Source organism: Panulirus ornatus, chromosome 17 (assembly GCF_036320965.1).
Source record: "Panulirus ornatus isolate Po-2019 chromosome 17, ASM3632096v1, whole genome shotgun sequence".
Taxonomy (NCBI): Eukaryota; Metazoa; Arthropoda; class Malacostraca; order Decapoda; family Palinuridae; genus Panulirus; species Panulirus ornatus.
The window spans coordinates 32,383,822-32,407,716 of NC_092240.1; the positions used below are offsets into that span (position 1 = coordinate 32,383,822).

The following is a 23,895-nucleotide window of genomic DNA, read 5'->3' on the forward strand; positions in this document are numbered from 1 at the left end:
GTCTCCAGATCGCACACCTCGATGCCAGCAGAAGGTCAGGTACAAGATAAGGCGATACGATTCGTCACAATATCCCCCCATGGAAATACTGACGAACCTTATCATCGACTTAGGATGAAGCTAATAGGTGCATCCTTAAGGGAAGCAGCACAAGAAAAAAGTAAATGGCAGAAACTAGACGACAATACATGGCTCAAAACATAGACGTATCCAAGACCCCGACAGCAGCACAAAAAAGGAAGACGCCTTTTTTCCACGGAGCCTGAGAGCACTAAGAATGGCTCCAGTCGCCCAACAATATAGGAAATGAACAACACATGCCTCAGCCAATATCTTTCGTAAATCAACAAACATCGTCACTACGCACTGAGGGAGAGAGAGAGAGAGAGAGAGAGAGAGAGAGAGAGAGAGAGAGAGAGAGAGAGAGAGAGAGAGTCTGCTGGGGAATAAAAGGGAGGCATCGTTCATTCTTTTCTAAACATTGAAGCACCACAAATGATAATTAGTTCATAAACCCATCATTGTCTCGCTAATGATCTTGATCCTGGCTGGAGGTTCATACCCGAGGGTCATCCCTTCTCCTCGTAGGCCTTCATCATCCCAACCTCCCAGCAGACATACACTCATCGTGGCCAACTGGTTTACTGTTTCATTGTCAGCCCTTCTTCCCAGAGGCGGTAAACACTCTTCCTTCCCGACACACACTCTCACACATCGAGACCCCACTGGTCTACACAACCTCACCCTCGGCCCGTCTGCTCTGAGGCTGTCATCAGCCAGTCTCCTCACTGTTAGTTGAGTACAACTCCACTGTGGTCAGTAAGGGTGTCATTATGCACCTCTGCTCGCCCTGTCTTCTCCTGGGTTCACTGGGCAACTGGACTCCATCAAAATCTGTAAAAAAAAAAACTTCGCAAGTCTTCCCCTCACGCCGGCAATCACAGTTTTTACCCAGTACTCACTGACTCCCCTCTCGAGCCGCCCTGAGGGTTGGAGCTTTAACCTGCGTCTGCCAGAGCTTACTGAAGTGTCTGCTGGTATCCTGTACGGCACTGCACAGAGAGTCCTGCAAGTCTTGTAATCCTGGAGTGCCCCAAGGATCTCCAGAAGGGTACTGTCACTCCTACCATCTCCTCCAGGATTCTGTAGCTGGTCTTACATACTCATGTATACAATTTCTACACAAGTGTTGTTGTTGCAGAGTCCTCGTATGGACCTGGTGTTGCAGTCCTATGGTTGTTCTTATTTCTAGGGGCCTCCTCTCAGTGTAGCGTAGTCAGAATGACCTATAGTCTTGTTGTTTGCTGGGTCACTCACGGGACATAGACGCTAGAATCCCTCACAGTCTTGTGGCCACAGGTCCTCAGGACGTACTGTAGACATTGTCCTTACGAGTTCTTGTCGCGTCCTTCACAGTTCTGTGGTTAAGTCTGGAGTCTTGACAAGTACCTGCACTGTCCAGTGCTTGAAGGATTGTTGTGTGTTTCTGTAGCTCGAGTCCTTCAACGGTGTATAATAGTCGCTCGGCTGCAGAGTGGACCAAGCTGGAGGACGACTACCGCGGACGTGGCGGGAGGGGAAGGTCAGGAGCGTGGAGGAGGTCAGCATGTGTGTGTCTTCTCACGGTTAACATCTTGTACACCCTAGCACCTCCTGCTGGGGTGTACCTGCCTACCTTCCCCACACTCCCCTGATGCTCTCTCTCTCTCTCTCTCTCTCTCTCTCTCTCTCTCTCTCTCTCTCTCTCTCTCTCTCTCTCTCTCTCTCTCTCTCTCTCTCATTCTCCTCTCTCTCTCTCATTCTCCTCTCTCTCTCTCTCTCTCTCTCTCTCTCTCTCTCTCTCTCTCTCTCTCTCTCTCTCTCTCTCTCTCTCTCTCTCTCTCTCTCTCTCTCTTTTCCTGTCAATACCCTCACCCCATTTAGCTTCACTCACCTAGCCTTACCTACCCGAGGCTCGCCTCCCTTAGTGTCGTCTCTCCTCCCTATCCTCCTTACCTTCCCCATAATCTTCCCCATTTCCCTCACCTTCCTATTCTTTTTCCCTCCTCTTCGCCCGCTTCGTCCCGCCCCAGCCTTCCTTCCTTCCCCTTACTCCACCCTCCACCTATCTCTACCCTAGCGTCCTCTCTCTTCCCACCCGAGACTTCCCCCATCGTCCACCCCCAGCCACCCGTGCTCCCACCCCAGCCTCCCCTCTCACACCATAGCCTTCCCCCCTCCCTCCCATTCTAGAGTCCCCTCTCCCTCCCCTGCCTTCCCTCGTCTCTTCATCTCCCTCATACATGTAGCTTCCGGGTTGGCCCCAGGCTAGACAGTCTTTAGGTCATTGATTTGATTTGTGCTGTTGTCAGCCACGAGGGTTATCGTGGCGTCCACGCTCATCTTGTGAGCAGTAGCGCGGAAGGATTGCAGAGGTCACATGGGATCTCTGTCCGACCCCAAGTGGCCAGATGATCATTACATAAATTGTTACAAAATTGGTACATGACCTAAGCTAACAGTCAGTCTTCCGTGTAGTAAGTTTACCGACTGAATGAAATATAAAGTGGATACAGTCATATGATTTCAGGTACAGTATCTTGTTGTTAACGAAAAGGTATGCCATTTCTTGGAGGGTATTTTAAGACATCCATAAAACGCTCTATTTTTCGCAGGAGACGTAGTGGTCTAGGTTGTGTTCAGATATCTGGCCACAAGCCTTACAGTTTACATAATTAACATCGCCATATCACCCAAAGCGTCAATAGCACCTATAGCTTAGCCTTAATCTAACAATTACATCTTGAAGTCCGCTGATCTTACTACTTTCTCCATATACATATTTTACTTTACACATTTCACTGTGACGGAAAATGTTTCTGTTGTGTCCATCTGTTTTCGTCTGTTTCCTTCGAAGAAATCTATTACTTCCTTTCTGTTTATAGTTTTAAGACGTATGACTGACAACACAATGTTGTTTTCATTAGTTTATTTACCAAATGCAAGTTTGGCTAAGGCATCAGCTTTGTCATGCTCATGGAGGCCTATATGAGAGGGAATCGAAAATAATCTGGTTTGAATCCTTTAACCAACTATGTTAGAATAACTATCTCTGGTTTCAGAGACCAACATGTTATACATTCTGGTCTTCAGGTTTGGCTAAAAGCAAGCCGTGAGGATAAAGAATCAGAGACAGTTCACTTGTCTGTGGCAGTGATTTCTACAAGCATTAGAACATTCAGTGTAGCGGACAGTCTTGTTTGTGGAGTAGATGCCCAGTTGTTGATTCTAAGAGTTTTCTTTAATCTATTACCATCGGGCTGGATCACAATGGCAGCACTGCCTGCCCTCCCAGTGGCAGAGTCGCGAGAACCGTCAGTACAGATGATGCACTGGGCTATGTTATTGTCAGCCTGGAGTTTCTGCTCAAGAGCTCTGGTTTTGGCTAAGTGTCTAAGGAGAAGATTGCCAGTAATTTGTTTCTTAAGTGGATCATTAGGTGTAGTGATATCAAAGGAGTTATCTGCCAGGAAGGGAAGAAACAGTGTTGCTTCCTAATTCTGTTCAACTTACGTACACCAAACATTATCTTGTAATTGGTTGTTATTTGGATCGATTTAGATTCACTTGTGCCATGACATATATGGTTTAACAATCCTTCAGAGACAGTATCATTATCTGGATTACCATGCAGAGGTTTCAGTCCTGTCGTAATACTGATTTCACGTAGTCTGTCCTCAAAGTTGAGTACACCAAGTTCATTCCGCACGTTGGGCTCTTTAGTGGTCTTCTGGCTGCCAAGTATCATCCTTAAAGCTTCATATTGCATTATTTTCAAGCCTTAAATTAGCCTGTACTTTTATGGACTAAAACTGGTGCATGGTATCGTGGACTTAATACAAGCCTGGAGCATCATTTTTACAGTTCTGATATTTGCACCACAACTGTTGTTATAACCTACAACCTTTTAACAGTTCTCGAGTCTGTACATTGTCGATTTAGGATTTGCACACCAACCGCGGTACATGGGACTGATGCACCAAAATATTTAAAGGAAGGTTTTTCATCAGTTTTCAGTTTAGATTGTTCGCTCCTACCGTTACCAATTCACAGGTTTGCATATCACGATATGTTTTGATATGAAGAAGAGTATCATCATAACTGATAGTGATAGTCCTGGGACTTCCCAAGTTTGATATCAGTAATGCATTGATTACTGCACAGAACAAGATGGGGCTAAGTACTCCGCCTTGAGGAGTGCCGAGTCTTTAACCTTATTTTTGTAACCTTGACACAACACAGTAGACTATGCGTCAGAGAGTTAAACGAAGAGATAGTGCAGGAGCCGGCCATCTATATCCACTTTTGCAAACTCATACAAAATAACTTTTTATATCAGCAAACATCAACATCAGATGTAGATTGTAGGTCAAGAAACGTGGCATACTTGTTGCTTCTGTTCCTATGAAGTGTTAGCAAAGTTGTGTGAAAGTTGTGTACGATTTTGCCACGTGTGAACAAGTGAAAGTAGGTGATAGTAGGTGACATATGTTCTTTGTTAAGCACCATCCTCTCAGAAGTTTTGTATGGTCAGTTCGTCTGGGAGATGGTTCGAAAATCATCGGGTTGTTTCGGTATTGGTCTGGTCCGTGAAGTGGGTAGTTGACCCGTGGCAGTAACTCATACAGCTTTAGTAATGGTTACCTGGTATTCGTCTTGGAAATCTAGTAATGTGGAAATTGATTCCATCTTCCCAAAGGGCTCTACTCTTGCCCCTGGCAAGAGCTGCACCCACCGCCCGCAGCCCCTTACCCTCACCCGCCGCCCGTAACCCCTCATTGTCACCCACCGCCTATATCCCCTAACCCCCACCCACCACCCGCAGCAACAGGTAGTTCCGGGAGGCGGGGTAGGTCAGGAGCCGAGTGAGGGGAGAGACAGGTGGGGCGCGGGGAAGGCGTGGCAGGGGAGGGGGGAACAGTACTCCAGATGACCTGTGGAAGGGAGGGAGGAAGATGAGGTAGAGGGAGGGAGGAGATGGAGGCAGAGGCATAGAAAAGAAAGGTGTGAAAAGGCAGGAGGGAGAGGATTGCAGTAAAGGTGGCGGGAGGAGAGGAGGACATCCCCCTATGTATACTAGAGGAGGACACCCCCCTGTGTATACTGGAGGAGGACGCCATCCTGTGTATACTGGAGGAGGACACCTTCCTGTGTATACTGGAATAGGACACCTCACTGTGTATACTGGAGGAGGACACCTTTCTGTGTATACTGCAGGAGGACACCTTCCTGTGTGCACTGGAGGAGGACACCTTCCTGTGTATACTGGAGGAAGACACTCCATATGTATACTGGAGGAGGACACCTTCCTGTGTATACTGGGAGGACACCTTCCTTTGTATACTGCAGGGGGACACCTTCCTGTGTATACTGGAGGAAGACACTCCATGTGTATACTGGAGGAGGACACCTTCCTGTGTATACTGGAGGAGGACACCTTCCTTTGTATACTGCAGGACACCTTCCTGTGTTTACTGGAGGAAGACACTCCATGTGTATACTGGAGGAGGACACCTTCCTGTGTGTACTGGAGGAGGACACCTTCCTGTATATACTGGAGGAGGACACCTTCCTTTGTATACTGCAGGAGGACACGTTCCTGTGTGTACTGGAGGAGTACACCTTCCTGTGTATACTGGAGGAGGACGCCATCCTTTGTATACTGCAGGAGGACACCTTCCTGTGTATACTGGAGGAAGACACTCCATGTGTATACTGGAGGAGGACACCTCCCTGTGTGTACTGGAGGAGGACACCTTCCTATGTATACTGCAGGAGGACACCTCCCTGTGTATACTGGAGGACACTCCTGTGTGCACTGGAGGAGGACACTCCTGTGTGTACTGGAGGAGGACGCCTTCCTTTGTATACTGTAGGAGGACACCTCCCTGTGTGTACTGGAGGAGGACACCTTCCTGTATGTACTGCAGGAGGACACCTTCCTTTGTGTACTGAAAGAGGACACCTTCCTGTCTTTACTGGAGGAGTACACCTTCTGTCTATACTGGAGGATGACACCTTCCTGTGTATACTGGAGGATGACACCTCCCTGTGTATACTGGAGGAGAAAACCTTCTTGTGTGTACTGGAGGACACCTTCCTGTGTATACTGGAGGAGTACACCTTCTGTCTATACTGGAGGATGACACCTTCCTGTGTATACTGGAGAAGGACAGCTTCCTGTGTATACTGGAGGATGACACCTTCCTGTGTATATTGAAGGAGGACACCTTCCTGTGTATACTGAAGGAGGACACCTTCATGTGTATACTGGAGGAGGACACCTTCCTGTGTGTACTGGAGGAGGACACCTCCCTATGTATACTGGAGGAGGACAACTCCCTGTGTCTATAGGAGGAGGACACCTTCCTGTTTGTACTGGAGAAGGGCACCTCCCTGTGTATACTGAAGAAGGACACCTCCCTGTGTATAGTGGAGGAGGACACCCTCCTGTGTGTACTGGAGGAGGACACCTTCCTGTGTGTACTGGAGGAGGACACCTCCCTGTGTATACTGGAGGAGGACACCTTCCTGTGTCTACAGGAGGAGGACACCTTCCTGTGTATACTGGAGGAGGACACCTTCCTGTGTATACTGGAGGAGGACACCTCCCTGTGTATACTGCAGGATGACACCTTCCTGTGTGTACTGGAGGAGGACACCTCCCTATGTATACTGGAGGAGGACACCTTCCTGTGTCTACAGGAGGACACCTCCCTGTGTATACTGGAGGAGGACACCTTCCTGTGTATACTGGAGGAGGACACCTCCCTGTGTATAGTGGAGGAGGACACCCTCCTGTGTGTACTGGAGGAGGACACCTTCCTGTGTGTACTGGAGGAGGACACCTTCTTGTGCGTACTGGAGGAGGACATCTTACTGTGTATACTGGAGGATGACACCTCCCTGTGTTTACTGGAGGAGAACACCTTCTTGTGTGTACTGAAAGACACCTTCCTGTGTATACTGGAGGAGTACACCTTCTTGTCTGTACTGGAGGATGACACCTTCATGTGTAAACTGGAGGAGGACATCTCCCTATGTATACTGGAGGAGGACACCTTCCTGTGTATACTGGAGGAGAACACCTTCCTGTGTGTACTGGAGGATGACACCTTCCAGTGTATACTGGAGAAGGACACCTCTCTGTGTGCACTGGAGGAGGACACCTTCCAATGTATACTGGAGGAGGACAACTCCCTGTATGTACTGCAGGAGGACACCGTCCAATGTATACTGGAGGAGGACACCTCCCTGTGTATACTGAAGGAGGACACCTCCCTGTGTATAGTGGAGAAGGACACCTTCCTGTGTGTACTGGAGGAGGACACCTCCCTGTGTATACTGCAGGAGGACACCTTCCTGTGTGTACTGGAGTAGGACACCTTCCTGTGTATGCTAGAGGAGGACACCTCCTTGTGTCTACTGGAGAAGGACACCTCTCTGTGTGTACTGGAGGAGGACAGCTTCCAATGTATACTGGAGGAGGACACCTTCCTGTGTGTACTGGAGGAGGACACCTTCCAATGTATACTGGAGGAGGACACCTCCCTGTGTGTACTGGAGGAGGACACCTTCCTATGTATACTGAAGGAGGACACCTCCCTGTATATACTGGAGGAAGACACCTCTGTGTATAGTGGAGGAGGACACCTCCCTGTGCTTACTGGAAGAGGACACCCTCCTGTGTGTACTGGAGGAGGACACCCCCCCCCCCTGTATGTAATGAGGACGACACCCCCTAAGTGTACTGGAGGAGGACACTCGCTTTGTGCACTGGAGGAGGATACCCCCTGCGTATACTGGAGGAGGACACCTACCTATGTATACTGGAGGAGGGCACTTCCCTGTGTATACTGGAGGAGGACACCTCCGTGTGTATACTGGAGACGGACACCTCCCTGTGTATACTGGAGGAGGACACCACCCTGTGTATACTGGAGGAGGACACCTCCCTGTGTATACTGGAGGAGGACACCTTCCTGTGTATACTGGAGGAGGACACCTCCCTGTGTATACTGGAGGAGGACACCTTCCTGTGTATAATGGAGGAGGACACCTCCCTGTGTATACTGGAGGAGGACACCTTCCTGTGTATACTGGAGGAGGACACCTCCCTGTGTATACTGGAGAAGGACACCTCCGTGTCTACGTTAGAGCAATAGACGTATGCTGGAGACCCCCAGCGGGTGGTACATCCAGAGGACGGTTTCTTCTGTTTTATTACCTCTTGGCGGTCTGGCCCGACACCAACTCTGTCTCATCACAGGCACCGGCCGGACTCTGGCTACACACAGCCACACCGTCTCTCTCACTGGAGGCTCCAGCCAGCCCAGGCTCTACAGCCACACTCTGTACGCGGGCTAGAGGCTTTGCCCTCTCTTGTACCAAAGTGCAGTATATTGAAAATATCTACCGTGCATCAAATAACCACACATAGGAGCTTTGTTTTCATATATTGGGAGACGCGAGTACCCAATATAGAATCAACTCTCAATCCTCCATAAGGATATGCAAGAACTTCCGTCCCCCTTGTACCCACATCCTCATGAAGTCAAAGCTTCCCTCCTCCCTGTGTAAGCGAGACTTTCCTCCTCCTTGTACCCACCTCCCTAATGAGGCAAGTACTTTCCCTTCTCCCTGTACCCGCGTCCTTATGAAGGCAAAGCTTTCCTCCTCACTGTATCCACCTCCCAGTGTAGGTAATGACTTCCCTCCTCCCTTTACCCAGGCAGTAAACAAGACAATATACGCTTAATACAAGTCAAGACCTTGGGAACTTCGCCTTGTGCGTTTCGTCGCAAAATTTTCCAACATTATAAAGCCTAAGATATGTTCTGTCTTATCTTCATGATAAGGTCAGACGTTAATCTCAGACGCGATTCACAGAATTTCATTTTTCACCTAAGAGACGAAGAGTTCTTGACCCGTAGCGTCATTACGTCTGGTTTAGGCGAGATGCAAGTAGCCATTCCATGTTGGCTGATGCTGCTGTAGTGTTATCGTCAGGCGGAGGGAGATAAGAGTCTCATTGGAAGCAAGATAAAACTCTACGTCCCCTTCTCCTGCAGCTTACGGCGTCTCGGATTAATTTGCATATCAAAAGCATTCCTGGTGAGTACCGGCTTGGTCTTGCCTCTAGCAAGGCTCTGTGTGACGACTAATTACACAATGAGGCGTGAGTGCCATATCCTGATGCCACTCTGTAACGTAGATGAGAGTGGTGTTTGGGCACCAGCTCTTCTACGGTTCCTACTGGAGGGATACACGGCCACATGTGTGAGTGTCAGGTCTCGTGGCACCATACCATACCTCGACTGACCTCCTCACACGGGTCACTCACTGCGGCCCTTCCCTGACCCAAGACGACCCTTCACAGTGACACATGTGTTTACTTACGTGGGAGAGCGAGGAGCAGGCGCAGGGGACGGCACAGCAGGACCCACACCATAAGCCTCAGTCTGCCCCTGCAACACCAACAGAGTCAGGGGTTAGTTCCGAGAGAGAGAGAGAGAGAGAGAGAGAGAGAGAGAGAGAGAGAGAGAGAGAGAGAGAGAGAGCGAGAGAGAGAGAGAGAGAGAGAGAGAGAGAGAGAGAGAGAGAGAGAGAGAGAGAGAGAGAGAGAGAGCGAGATGCCGGCAGACGTGTGTGCGTGAAGACACCCGAGCCCAGTTGCCGCTGCTTTCTGATTTATTTCCACTTATCCCCCGTGTTGATAGAAGCCCCCAGGCCCGCCCCACTCATGACCCAGGACCACGGCCGTGTGTGTGCACCAGGTGTGTGGTGGCATCAGTAGTGAGTCACCATGTGTGTGGTGACATCAGTGGTGTCACCAGGTGTGTGGTGGCATCAGTAGTGAGTCACTAGGTGTGTGGTGGCATCAGTGGTGTCACCAGGTGTGTGGTGGCATCAGTAGTGGGTCACTAGGTGTGTGGTGGCACCAGTAGTGAGTCACCAGATGTGTGGTGGCACCATTTGTGGGTCACTAGGTGTGTGGTGGCACCAGTAGTGAGTCACCAGATGTGTGGTGGCACCATTTGTGGGTCACCAGGTGTGTGGTGGCACCAGTAGTGAGTCACCAGGAGAATGGTGCAGTATAACCGCCTGGGCTGTGAGTCACCAGGAGTGTGGTAGCTCGGGCAGTGAGGCACCATCGGCCACGGTATAACCAAAGGTCACCTGTCTGGCCTTGATCAATACGCCGGCACCAGCACCAGTCCCACACCACCGGTCACCCTGCATGCAGCCCGCGCACTGCAACTACTTGCAAGATCAGGAGTTCCAGGGTAGGGTTTCTGGCCCACTCCGAGGTGTAGGGGTGACGTTTGAAATGACTATGGAACGCTGATGTCCCCGTGCAGTGTGGGAGCTGGTCCTGGGTACCAGAGGCTGACATGCTGCACAGGTACTGTACCTGTAGGACGCGCCGCGGGGTGGCATGTAGGGCACATGAGGGCCGGGTAAGGCCATACAACACTAGTCGTGTTCATCAGAAGTTGGTGCGCAAGATGAAGATCAGGGTGGGTGGTGACCCGTCCCTCCCACTCACTTCACCACATGACTCGCCTCACAGCCATGCCGTCTCACCAGTACGCTGCATCGACACTTTTGCATCAGATTTGAGAACAGCTCCAAGACTGCGTTACAGGCAGACTTGGTGACGTTCCCACACTACACTTTGTGACGGACACACTTGATGACGTACCCACACTACACCAGGAGTGTGTGACAGACACACTTAGTGACATTCTCACACTACTCCAAGTTACAGACACACATGGTGACATTTTCACACTACACCAATACGATGACACACACACACACACACACACACACACACACACACACACACACACACACTGTGTGACATACTCACGCTTCACTAAGAGTGTTACAGACACGCCTGGTAACATCCTCACACTCTCCTGCACATGTACTGAAGCAGAGGAAAGATACGCAGCATGGCCAAAGAACACATTACCCTCGGACCGAAAGCTCCAGCACACGTCTGCCTTCAAGAACAAATATGCAAAACTGGTTCATGTTTGTGTGTTAGGTGTGCGTGTGTGTCGACCCGGTTTACATGATATTAAAAGGATTAAAAGACATTAAGGATTACATAGCACCATCTGCCGAGCCCACTAGCACTGGTCCGTAATATATTCATAGACTCAACGATGCTTCTCTCTTAAGATGCGGGTTTTAACCGCAGCATCTTGGAATGTTTTCCTCATTCTGTGATGCAATATGGAGCAAAACCATCCCGGCGGAATAAATCCAGCCTGAATTTAGCGGAGGCAGTTACTTCACACCGGTGAAATTCGTGGGTATTTGGGTGTGGGTGTGAGAGGTTATAGCAGTATTACCCAGGTTGTAGTGGAGGCTAGTGGCTCGCTGGCCCCGTCCACTACCGGGGCCTCGCGGCTGTACCGTACACCCACAGGGGAACTGGATGGGTGATCCAGTCCACAGTGTTTACGAATAACGGAAGCTTTGAAACCGATGCTTAATATCTTGCCACACAGGGGATCAGTGTTCACCGTGTTCTGCACAGTCTGGGGGTATTTATGATCTAGTGCAACACACGGGGTCAGTGTTCAGTATATTCTGTACGTCCTGGGGGTGTTGAGACCTAGTGTAACACTGGGGGTCAGTGTTGCGTATGTGTTGGTAGCGCTTAGGAATATTAGAATCTAGCGTCGGGTAAAACACTGCCCTTACTCTCCAGCCTCACTTAAAAGAGAAGAGGAAGATAGAAGCTCCAGGGCGTTGGGCTGAGCTTAGCCAGGTGGTGGTGGGTGGTTTAGAGGAGGGGGTACAGTGGCGAGGCTCATATCGGCCTGTGCCAGGTGTTACCCAGATTAATTAGGGCTTAAATGAGGCCGTCTGGCTGGTGTGTATTGGGCCGCCGCTTAATGACGTCATTACGTAGGAACCCGGATTACCTGCAGTGGCTGCAATGTGCAAGGTCTGCCTATTGTTGCAACGTGGAAGGCTTACCTATTCTTGCAACGAGGAAGGCTTACCTACTCTTGCAATATGGAAGGCTTACCTATTGTTACTATGGGGAGGATTTAGCTGTTGTTGTTGCAATATAAAAGTGTTGCCTCTTGTTACAGTACGGTAGGCTTGCTTACTCTTGCAATATGGATGACTTGTACGTTGTTGCAGTAGGGCTGAGTTGACCGTTGTTGCAGTAGGCTTGTCGTCTCTATGATCAACTCTCCTGCACATGAGGTTACCTCAACCAAACACTGTAGAAGGACTGGGATACCTTCACATACCACCCTGCTGTTCTGAGCGTGGAATGACTAACGCTGGAGACGGGAGCGGCGTCCAGCGCTGAGGACGGAGGTGGCGTCCAGCGCTGAGGACGGAGGTGGCGTCCAGCGCTGAGGACGGAGACGGCGTCCAGCGCTGAGGACGGAGGCCTAGCTCGGCGGCTATTAGCGGGACTCAGCGCCGCTGACATACGCACGACCTGCCCGCCACCGGTCGGCGTTGTCTCACTGCCTTCCGCTTCTGGTGGGCGACGTCTTGTGTCTGGTGGCAGTGGCTGCCTGTGTGTACAGCACTGACACCAGTGAGGAGTGCCCCAGTACTTCAGCTCACTCTGCTATCATACTGAGTACCATCGACCCACAGCTTCAATACTGTAGAAATGCAGAAGTTTATAGCTTTTGTTCCATATTTTTTCGCTTCGTGTTTTTGTTATAACCTCTGGTTGTTCCATCCTTGCATCTCTCGAAGAACTTTTCCTCGTCGACATTACACCATCGATTTAGAAACCTGAGGGTCGTAATCAAATCACTCCTCACTTTTCTCTCTTCGACAGTGGAGCTTCATTGAGTTTAACCTTTCCCTGTAACTCAGCACCTCAGATGAAAGGTTCTGCCTCATCTCCTCTCCTCTGGACTTTCTCCATTAGCTTTCACTTATTGTTTTAATGAGGAGACCAGAAGTGTGATGCATATTCTGATTTAGATCAGAGTTTTAGATAATATACAGAACATCTCCTTATCCACGTACTTAAATACAGTTCTGGTATTTGCTTGTAGACAGTTTACCAGACTCTGCGTCTACAGTACTCCACGTAAACGTGTGTCTTCATCTACACTACGTCCTGTCTACAGGGAGGTAACATCATCACTTCTTGCCTCCTGTCTGTCTCCAGTCCACACGCAGCCATCGTCACCACATCCAGTCCTTGGTCTGTTTTAGAATTCTGCTGTTCTCAGCGTCTTGTTTGTTGTGGCACTCATGCTCGTCCTGGAGAGCGGTAGCATGAAAAGGTCTACAAAGGTCACAAAGGGTCTTTGTCAGACTCCAGTGGCCAGATGATTATGATATTAGGTGTTACATAGTTGATGCATTACGTTAGTTTACATTCTTTTCATGTAGTAAACTCATCTCCTTGATGCAAATAGTCGAAAAATTCTCAGATCTCAGGTATTCTTACCGCTGAGATGTTCTGCCATTTTTTTATTTCTTTTTTTTTTTGTAGCTGAAACGGCTGAAATGGCATGGGCGCCTCAATATATATATATATTTTTTTTCATACTATTTGCCATTTCCCGCGTTAGCGAGGTAGCGTTAAGAACAGAGAACTGGGCCTTAGAGGGAATATCCTCACCTGACCCCCCTCTCTGTTCCTTCTTTTGCGAGGTAGCGCAAGGAAACAGACGAAAGAAATGGCCCAACCCACCCCCATACACATGTATATACATACGTCCACACACGCAAATATGGAATATATATATATATATATATATATATATATATATATATATATATATATATATATATATATATATATATATATATATATATGAGATGTTTGAGGACAATATGTGGTGTGAGGTGGTTTGATCGAGTAAGTAATGAAATGGTAAGAGAGATGTGTGGTAATAAAATGAGTGTGGTTGCGAGAGCAGAAGAGGGTGTATTGAAATAATGGTTTAGTCACATGGAGAGAATAAGTGAGGAAAGATTGACAAAGAGGATATATGTGTCAGAGGTGGAGGGAACGAGGAGAAGTGGGGAAACCAAATTGGAGGTGGAAGGATGGAGTGAAGAAGATTTTGAGTGATCGGGGCCTGAACATGCAGGAGGGTGAAAGGCGTGCAAGGAATAGGGTGAATTGGAACGACGTCGTATACCGGGGTCGACGTGCTGTCATTGGATTGAAGCAGGGCATGTGAAGCGTCTGGGGTAAACCATGGAAACTTTTGTGGGGCCTGGATGTGAAAAGGGAGCTGTGGTTTCGGTGCATTATACATGACAGCTAGAGACTGAGTGTGAACGAATGTGGCCTTTGTTGTCTTTTCCCAGCGCTACCTCGCGCGCGCGCGGGGGGTTCATGTGTGGCGAGGTGGCGACGGGAATGGATGAAGGCAGCAAGTATAAATATGTACATGTGTATATATATGTATATATCTGTGTATGTATATGTATGTATACGTTGAAATGTATAGGTATGTATATGTGCGTGTGTGGGCGTGTATGTATATGCACGTGTATGTGGGTGGGTTAGGGCATTCTTTCGTCTGTTTCCTTGCGCTACCTAGGTAACGCGGGAGACAGCGACAAAGTATAATAAAATGAATAAGAAAAAGAAGAAAAAAAAAAAAAAATAAATATATATATATATATATATATATATATATATATATATATATATATATATATATATATATATATATATATATAAATGATGTTGATATACATCGAAGAGACGAAGCTGATGAATCTGACGAAAATTGTGATCCTTTCCAATATATATATATATATATATATATATATATATATATATATATATATATATATATATATATATATTTTTTTTTTTTTTTCAAACTATTCGCCATTTCCCGCGTTAGCGAGGTAGCGTTAAGAACAGAGGCCTGGGCCTTTGAGGGAATATCCTCACCTGGCCCCCTTCTCTGTTCCTTCTTTTGGAAAATTAACAAAAATAATGAGAGGGGAGGATTTCCAGCCCCCCGCTCCCTCCCCTTTTAGTCGCCTTCTACGACACGCAGGGAATACGTGGGAAGTATTCTTTCTCCCCTATCCCTTCTAGTCCTAAGCGGCGGAAGGGTTCCTTCTCTCTTACTACTACTACTGTGGTTCACTTCATCTTCTTCATTTCGAAGATAGATATTTATTTAAGTATGGGAAACTAACACTTTATATATATATATATATATATATATATATATATATATATATATATATATATATATATATATATATATATTATTGGATTACGTTATTGGATTACGTGTTAATTGACAGGCGTGCGAAAGAGAGACTTTTGGATGTTAATGTGCTGAGAGGTGCAACTGGAGGGATGTCTGATCATTATCTTGTGGAGGCTAAGGTGAAGATTTGTATGGGTTTTCAGAAAAGAAGAGTGAATGTTGGGGTGAAGAGGGTGGTGAGAGTAAGTGAGCTTGGGAAGGAGACCTGTGTGAGGAAGTACCAGGAGAGACTGAGTACAGAATGGAAAAAGGTGAGAACAATGGAAGTAAGGGGAGTGGGGGAGGAATGGGATGTATTTAGGGAATCAGTGATGGATTGCGCAAAAGATGCTTGTGGCATGAGAAGAGTGGGAGGTGGGTTGATTAGAAAGGGTAGTGAGTGGTGGGATGAAGAAGTAAGAGTATTAGTGAAAGAGAAGAGAGAGGCTTTTGGACGATTTTTGCAGGGAAAAAATGCAATTGAGTGGGAGATGTATAAAAGAAAGAGACAGGAGGTCAAGAGAAAGGTGCAAGAGGTGAAAAAAAGGGCAAATGAGAGTTGGGGTGAGAGAGTATCATTAAATTTTAGGGAGAATAAAAAGATGTTCTGGAAGGAGGTAAATAAAGTGCGTAAGACAAGGGAGCAAATGGGAACTTCAGTGAAGGGCGCAAATGGGGAGGTGATAACAAGTAGTGGTGATGTGAGAAGGAGATGGAGTGAGTATTTTGAAGGTTTGTTGAATGTGTTTGATGATAGAGTGGCAGATATAGGGTGTTTTGGTCGAGGTGGTGTTCAAAGTGAGAGGGTTAGGGAAAATGATTTGGTAAACAGAAGAGGTAGTGAAAGCTTTGCGGAAGATGAAAGCCGGCAAGGCAGCAGGTTTGGATGGTATTGCAGTGGAATTTATTAAAAAAGGGGGTGACTGTATTGTTGACTGGTTGGTAAGGTTATTTAATGTATGTATGACTCATGGTGAGGTGCCTGAGGATTGGCGGAATGCGTGCATAGTGCCATTGTACAAAGGCAAAGGGGATAAGAGTGAGTGCTCAAATTACAGAGGTATAAGTTTGTTGAGTATTCCTGGTAAATTATATGGGAGGGTATTGATTGAGAGGGTGAAGACATGTACAGAGCATCAGATTGGGGAAGAGCAGTGTGGTTTCAGAAGTGGTAGAGGATGTGTGGATCAGGTGTTTGCTTTGAAGAATGTATGTGCGAAATACTTAGAAAAGCAAATGGATTTGTATGTAGCATTTATGGATCTGGAGAAGGCATATGATAGAGTTGATAGAGATGCTCTGTGGAAGGTATTAAGAATATATGGTGTGGGAGGAAAGTTGTTAGAAGCAGTGAAAAGTTTTTATCGAGGATGTAAGGCATGTGTACGTGTAGGAAGAGAGGAAAGTGATTGGTTCTCAGTGAATGTAGGTTTGCGGCAGGGGTGTGTGATGTCTCCATGGTTGTTTAATTTGTTTATGGATGGGGTTGTTAGGGAGGTAAATGCAAGAGTTTTGGAAAGAGGGGCAAGTATGAAGTCTGTTGTGGATGAGAGAGCTTGGGAAGTGAGTCAGTTGTTGTTCGCTGATGATACAGCGCTGGTGGCTGATTCATGTGAGAAACTGCAGAAGCTGGTGACTGAGTTTGGTAAAGTGTGTGGAAGAAGAAAGTTAAGAGTAAATGTGAATAAGAGCAAGGTTATTAGGTACAGTAGGGTTGAGCGTCAAGTCAATTGGGAGGTGAGTTTGAATGGAGAAAAACTGGAGGAAGTGAAGTGTTTTAGATATCTGGGAGTGGATCTGGCAGCGGATGGAACCATGGAAGCGGAAGTGGATCATAGGGTGTGGGAGGGGGCGAAAATTCTGGGAGCCTTGAAGAATGTGTGGAAGTCGAGAACATTATCTCGGAAAGCAAAAATGGGTATGTTTGAAGGAATAGTGGTTCCAACAATGTTGTATGGTTGCGAGGCGTGGGCTATGGATAGAGTTGTGCGCAGGAGGATGGATGTGCTGGAAATGAGATGTTTGAGGACAATGTGTGGTGTGAGGTGGTTTGATCGAGTGAGTAACGTAAGGGTAAGAGAGATGTGTGGAAATAAAAAGAGCGTGGTTGAGAGAGCAGAAGAGGGTGTTTTGAAGTGGTTTGGGCACATGGAGAGAATGAGTGCGGAAAGATTGACCAAGAGGATATATGTGTCGGAGGTGGAGGGAACGAGGAGAAGAGGGAGACCAAATTGGAGGTAGAAAGATGGAGTGAAAAAGATTTTGTGTGATCGGGGCCTGAACATGCAGGAGGGTGAAAGGAGGGCAAGGAATAGAGTGAATTGGAGCGATGTGGTATACCGGGGTTGACGTGCTGTCAGTGGATTGAATCAAGGCATGTGAAGCGTCTGGGGTAAACCATGGAAAGCTGTGTAGGTATGTATATTTGCGTGTGTGGACGTATGTATATACATGTGTATGGGGGGGTTGGGCCATTTCTTTCGTCTGTTTCCTTGCGCTACCTCGCAAACGCGGGAGACAGCGACAAAGCAAAATATATATATATATATATATATATATATATATATATATATATATATATATATATATATATATATATATATATATACACCCTAGCCTGAGCCAGGTATCCATTTTATCGACCAACCCCTAGAATACGAACCTGTGCGTTTGACCCTGGTCGGCTCGTGGATGCGTCATGTTGAGGAATGCTAACCGGTGCACCACGGAGGTAGACTTATCTTGAAAATATTCAGTTTCCTCACAGAGTAATGCATTGTGCTATGTTGTGTACCCACATCCCTGCCCTCACTCTTCATGTTTCATGTGATATAAATATCATAACAGAAGTCAAAGCCACAGTAATACATCCAGCCTACCTCAGTCCTCCAGTGACAATATCTCGTTGTGTTCTGATGTTGTTATCTTCTCCATACGCTTGTTTTACTTCAGACATTGAATCGCGATGGACGGTAAAACCTCAAGAACTTTTTTTTACACACTTTTCTACTTCAAATACACCTTTTAATTCCTTCCTGATTGCAGTTTTTAGACTTCCCTTTGACGACCCAAGACTGTTCAACAGTCTCTTTGTATGCTGCATGTTTGCGTAAGGTGTTTACACCACAACCTTTCAACGCCAGGTCAGAATTCAGCATATATTCAGTGAGCACGTTACCCGTGAGGTAACGAGCTCCTTTACTCAGAGGGAGTGCGGTAACCTCTCCTCTTCTTCAACTATCACGATGTGTCTTTCTTTTCTTCAGCTAACGGCATCTCTGACGACTTCTGTCGCTCCGTTTTTCATCCACTTTTCCGTTCAGACGGTACTATAACTGTCTATCCTGTAAACAAAGTAACTCTATTCGGTTTTCGATCCTCCTGTAACTCTGGATAATTCTAACATTCCTACACCCTTGATGCTCCTCTTACTAATCCTATGCCGCTCCCCGTAACTTCTTTACGAACCATCCGAAAAACGCTTCTTTTTCTGGACACAGGCAAGGCTTATGATCCACATGGTTTCCATCCCCGTGCTCTGAGAGTGTGCCTCTGAACTTGCACATGTGCTTGCTCGTCTGTTACGTTTCTGTTTAAAAACAAGAAATTTTCCTTCTTCATGGAAGCATGCGTTGGTACATCTCATCCCTAAGATGAATGACTGTTTTTACCCCTCTTGCTATCGACTTTTTTTTTTATGTTGCTTTGACATCTGCCATTTCCATAGATTTTGAATTGCTCTTCAACTCCTTCATCTTCAGACATATTGATATTGAATCTCGCAGTCTTTTTTCTCTGATCATCAGTATGGCTTCCGTAAGGGCGAGATCCACTGGTGACTTTCTTTCCTATCTTCTTAATCTCTGGTCATCATCCCTCAAATATTTTGAGTAATCGTATGCAGTTGCCCTTGATATTCCCAAAGCTTTTGACAGGATTGAGCATTAGAGTTTTATCGCTAAGCTCCCATCTTCTGACTTCCCTCCCTCACTTTGTTCCCTCATATCTAGTTTCCTCTGTGGCTGAGCCATCCCCATGGTTGTTGATGGAACAGCTTCTTCCCCTTTCTCCATCTACAACGATGTCCCTCAAGGTTCTGTCGTGTCCCCTACACTTTTTTTTCTTTTTTGTATACCCTTCTTCTACAAATAACCAAAGGCACTCATATACTGACGACTGAACACTGCATTCCTCCACGTCCTTCAATTCTGAACATACTTGGTATTATTTTAACGTCCACTCTTTCTTGGAAACCCTCACATTACAGAAGTGGCTAAGTCTGCCTTTAAGAAACTGGGAGTCCCATTTAGATATCGAAATTTCTTTTCTTCCAAACAGTTGCTCCTTTATACAAAGGAATGTTCTGTCCTTGTATAGAATACTGCTCTCACATCTGGGGTGGTTCTAGCTCTTCATCCTTACCTGACAGAGTTGAGTCGAAAGCGGTCCGACTTATAAACTCTCCGAGGCGAACATCATAACTTGACCCTCTTTCCCTACGCCGCAGTGTTGGTTCACGTTCCCTCTCACACAGTTATTACTTTGGTTTATGCTCGTAAGAGCTGGCTGCTTGATTGGCTAGCTAGACCACGCAATACTCGGCAAGCTGCTGCGTCACATGATTACTTTTTGGTCAATGGCAACTCAGGGGTGGGCCGTTTTGATATTTGTTTCTTTCCTCACATCTCGATGGTTTGGAAGTATGTATCCCCTCTTGTCTTTCCCAATAATCCATCTACAATGGCCTTGCCTGGATAGAAATTGCCGACTTCTGAAGTGATGTATTTTCGGGGAAAATTTTATGCTACATTATATATTGTAATAAACTGGTGCACTCTGTCTCCTGCCTGTAGACTCGCTGAAGAAAGCTACCAAACGAGCGGTAACTGACCTTCCATAGTCAGTTGCCAGTTGTTGCCAATTGTTGGTTGTTTGGGTGATATTTGTAGGGATATATAGGAGGTATAAATGGGAAGAATGGAAGGGTTGAGTAGTTGTACAGCTGAACAGTGCCATTCAGATTTCTCCGGCGAAACACAACGAGGGTTCGTTGTTGTTGGAGCGTCTGCCCAGTGTAAGTCCTAGTCCAGAGACCATTGATCATGTAGTAAATGGCTCCCGGACCTTCTTTAGAGCGAGCAGGCGAGGGTACGGAGGGCCCGAATCTGCTAGTACAACAAAAAAACCCGCTGAAAATTTCATGGATACGGAGACGAGAAGGAACCATCGCAATGCTTTGTTTTAAATAGACAGTCGGAATCCCCTTGTCCGTGCCAGCTCTGAGTTGATTGCTCGGTGGCAGCTGAGGTGGGACTGTAGTGAACCCATAAACCAACTGACTCATGATGAACGACCATACAACAGTCCTTCTTAGGCACATAGGTTCTTTAGATATTTCCAGTGAATGGCACTGTATTGTAATGACTTTAGCTTTAGGGTATTATTCTATTTGTATACAGGCGGCTGGCTCTGACATGACGCTTTGTCAAAGCCCTAGGAAAACTTGAGGATGCCCTCAAGCTACAAGCTATCTACGATCAGAGCCTCAGAGACATAGACGGGACAATCCTGTGTTTCACCTGTCTTGAATCAGGTCATATATAATGTGATTCCCGAAGTCAGCCCTCGTTGATAGTAACACAATGCCCAGCACGATTGAGTGTGTGAGGGTGCACGGGAGTAAAGGCATATCACTACATCCCAGCAACTGGAACTTTAATTTTCTCAAGCGTTCCAGCTCATGTTTACATACCTCACCACACCTCACACGCCTCGGGAACGTGAAAACTCGCGACAACAGGAGAACAACGCCAATCACATATTCCGTGACGCTTAGAAATGAATTTGAAATTCTGGTTGAACATCCCGAAGCACTAGCCTTGTTGATTATGAATCGATAGATTCATGAGATCGCGTTGTAAATTCAGCGCTTACATTTCCTGGCGGTAATACCTGAAGTGAAATTCAGCAAATCATCAGCTTGAGAAGCCTCGAGGGTGATCGTCCAAGGCCCCGGCATACTGATCCCCTGGTATCTCTAACACTGAACACATACCAGACTTTACAGTGTCGTGTGGACTACTTTAGCAGTGGTAGTAATGAAGTAATTACACGTTTACATCTGAGTATTTTATGTGTACCGGGAAAATCGAAAAAAAAGGCGAATCTTTGAGTCGACTTAGTAAAACACCCGTAGTGTTGGAGCTCCGTGGTGTAGCGCGTAGCGTTGTTGACCTTGATGCATTCAGTCCTGCCCGGGGACGAGATGTGCAGCAGTCGCTCCTCAGCCAATCCAGATGTTTACCCTTCCCTATCTCGATGAATAGGGTACATGGCGTAGGCTAGGATATATATATATATATATATATATATATATATATATATATATATATATATATATATATATATATATATATATATATATATATCATTTATTTTGCTTTGTCGCTGTCTCCCGCGTTAGCGAGGTAGCGCAAGGAAACACATGAGGAATGGCCCAACCCACCCACATGCACATGTATATATATAAACGCCCACACACGCACATATACATTTAATCCTACACATACATATACATACACAGACATAGCCATACATGCTGTCTTTATCCATTCTCGTCGCCACCCTGCCACACACGAAATAGCACCCCCCCCCCCCCCCCCTCTTCAGCGAGACAGCGCCAGGAACAGACAAAAAGGCCACATTCATTCACACTCAGTCTGTAGCTGTCATGTGTAATGCACCGAAGCCACAGCTCCCTTTTCACATCCAGGCCCCACAAAACTTTCCATAGTTTACCCCAAACGCTTCACATACCCTGGTTCAATCCACTGACAGAACGTCCACCCCCGATATACCACATCGTTCCAATTCACTCTATTCCTTGCACGCCTTTCACCCTCCTGTATGTTCAGGCCCCAATCACTCAAAATCTTTTTCACTCCATCCTTCCATCTCCAATTTGGTCTCCCGCTTCTCCTTCTTCCTTCCACCTCTGATACATATATCCCCTTTGTCAATCTTTCCTCACTCATTCTTTCCATGTGTCCAAACCATTTCAACACACCCTCTTCTGCTCTCTCAACCACACTTGTTTTTATTACCACGCATCTCTCTTCCCCTTTCATTATTTACTCCATCAAACCACCTCACACCACATATTGACTTCAAACATTTCATTTCTAACACATCCACCCTCCTCCGCACAACCCTATCTATAGCCCATGCCTCGCAACCATATAACATTGTTGGAACCACTATTCCTTCAAACATATCCATTTTTGCACTCCGAGATAACGTACTCGCCTTCCACATATTCTTCAACGCTCCCGGAACCTTCGCCCCCTACCCTACCCTGTGACTCACTTTTGCTTCCATGGTTCCATCCGCTGCTAAGTCCACTCCCAGATATCTAAAACACTTTACTTCCTCCATTTTTTCTCCATCCTTACTTCCTAATTAACTTCTCCCTCAAATCTACTGAACCTAATAACCTTGCTCTCATTCACATTTATTCTCAACTTCCTTCTTTCACACACTTTACCAAATTCAGTCACCAACTTCTGCAGTTTCTCACCCGAATCAGCCACCAGCGCTGTATCATCAGCGAACAACTGACTCACTTCCCAAGCCTTCTCATCCAGAACAGACTGCATACTTGCCCCTCTCTCCAAAACTCTTGCATTCACCTCCCTAACCACCCCATCCATAAACAAATTAAACAACCATGGAGACATCACGCACCCCTGCCGCAAAACGGCATTCACTGGGAACCAATTACTTTCCTCTCTTCCTACTCGTACACATGCCTTACATCCTCTGTAAGAACTTTTCACAGCTTCCAGGAACTTGCCTCACACTCCATGTACTCTTAAAACCTTCCACAAAGCATCTCCATCATCTATATCATATGCACATCCAGATCCATAAGTGCTACATACAAATCCATCAGTTTTCATAAGTATTTCTCACATACAATATATATATATATATATATATTTTCTTTTTTCTTTCAAACTATTCGCCATTTCCCGCATTAGCGAGGTAGCGTTAAGAACAGAGGACTGGGCCTTTGAGGGAATACCCTCACCTGGCCCAATTCTCTGTTCCTTCTTTTGGAAAATTAAAAAAAAAAAAAACCGAGAGGGGAGGATTTCCAGCCCCCCGCTCCCTCCCCTTTTAGTCGCCTTCTACGACACGCAGGGAATACGTGGGAAGTACTCTTAATCCCCTATCCCCAGGGATCATATATATATATAGCATTAATGAGCTGACCTTTGTTGGGGTATTCAGTTGCTCGTGCCGTCTCAGCTAACAAAAGGAAAAGTCGTGTGTCCGAGAGTACGTTGAATATCTCATATGTAATATTGCTCACTCTGTATGTCCAGAGATCTAAACTAACTCATTATCTACTAGTGAATGATTTGACATTGCCCGGGTATGCATGTTTCACGACTGCATCATGCTTTGTTTTGGGGATTAAGAGAGCGGTCAGCTTAGCCACTTGGGTGACCACAATTAATGTCACATTCGTGTTGGAAAGATAACAGCTCAGGGTTGAACTTTAGAACGGCTGACAATGGCGAGCAAGGACTGGACCTGACACACACACACACAC

General features: G+C 46.5%; 1 protein-coding gene across 1 annotated transcript in view; it reads right to left on the reverse strand.

The window, feature by feature from the left end:
• LOC139754420 (galactosylceramide sulfotransferase-like) overlaps positions 1-23,895 on the reverse strand; it is a 707,975-nt gene that overhangs the window by 455,695 nt on the left and 228,385 nt on the right. The window contains exon 3 of the mRNA XM_071671698.1: positions 9,439-9,506. Coding sequence (XP_071527799.1) covers positions 9,439-9,506 — 68 coding nt within the window. The remainder of the gene's footprint in view (positions 1-9,438; positions 9,507-23,895) is intronic.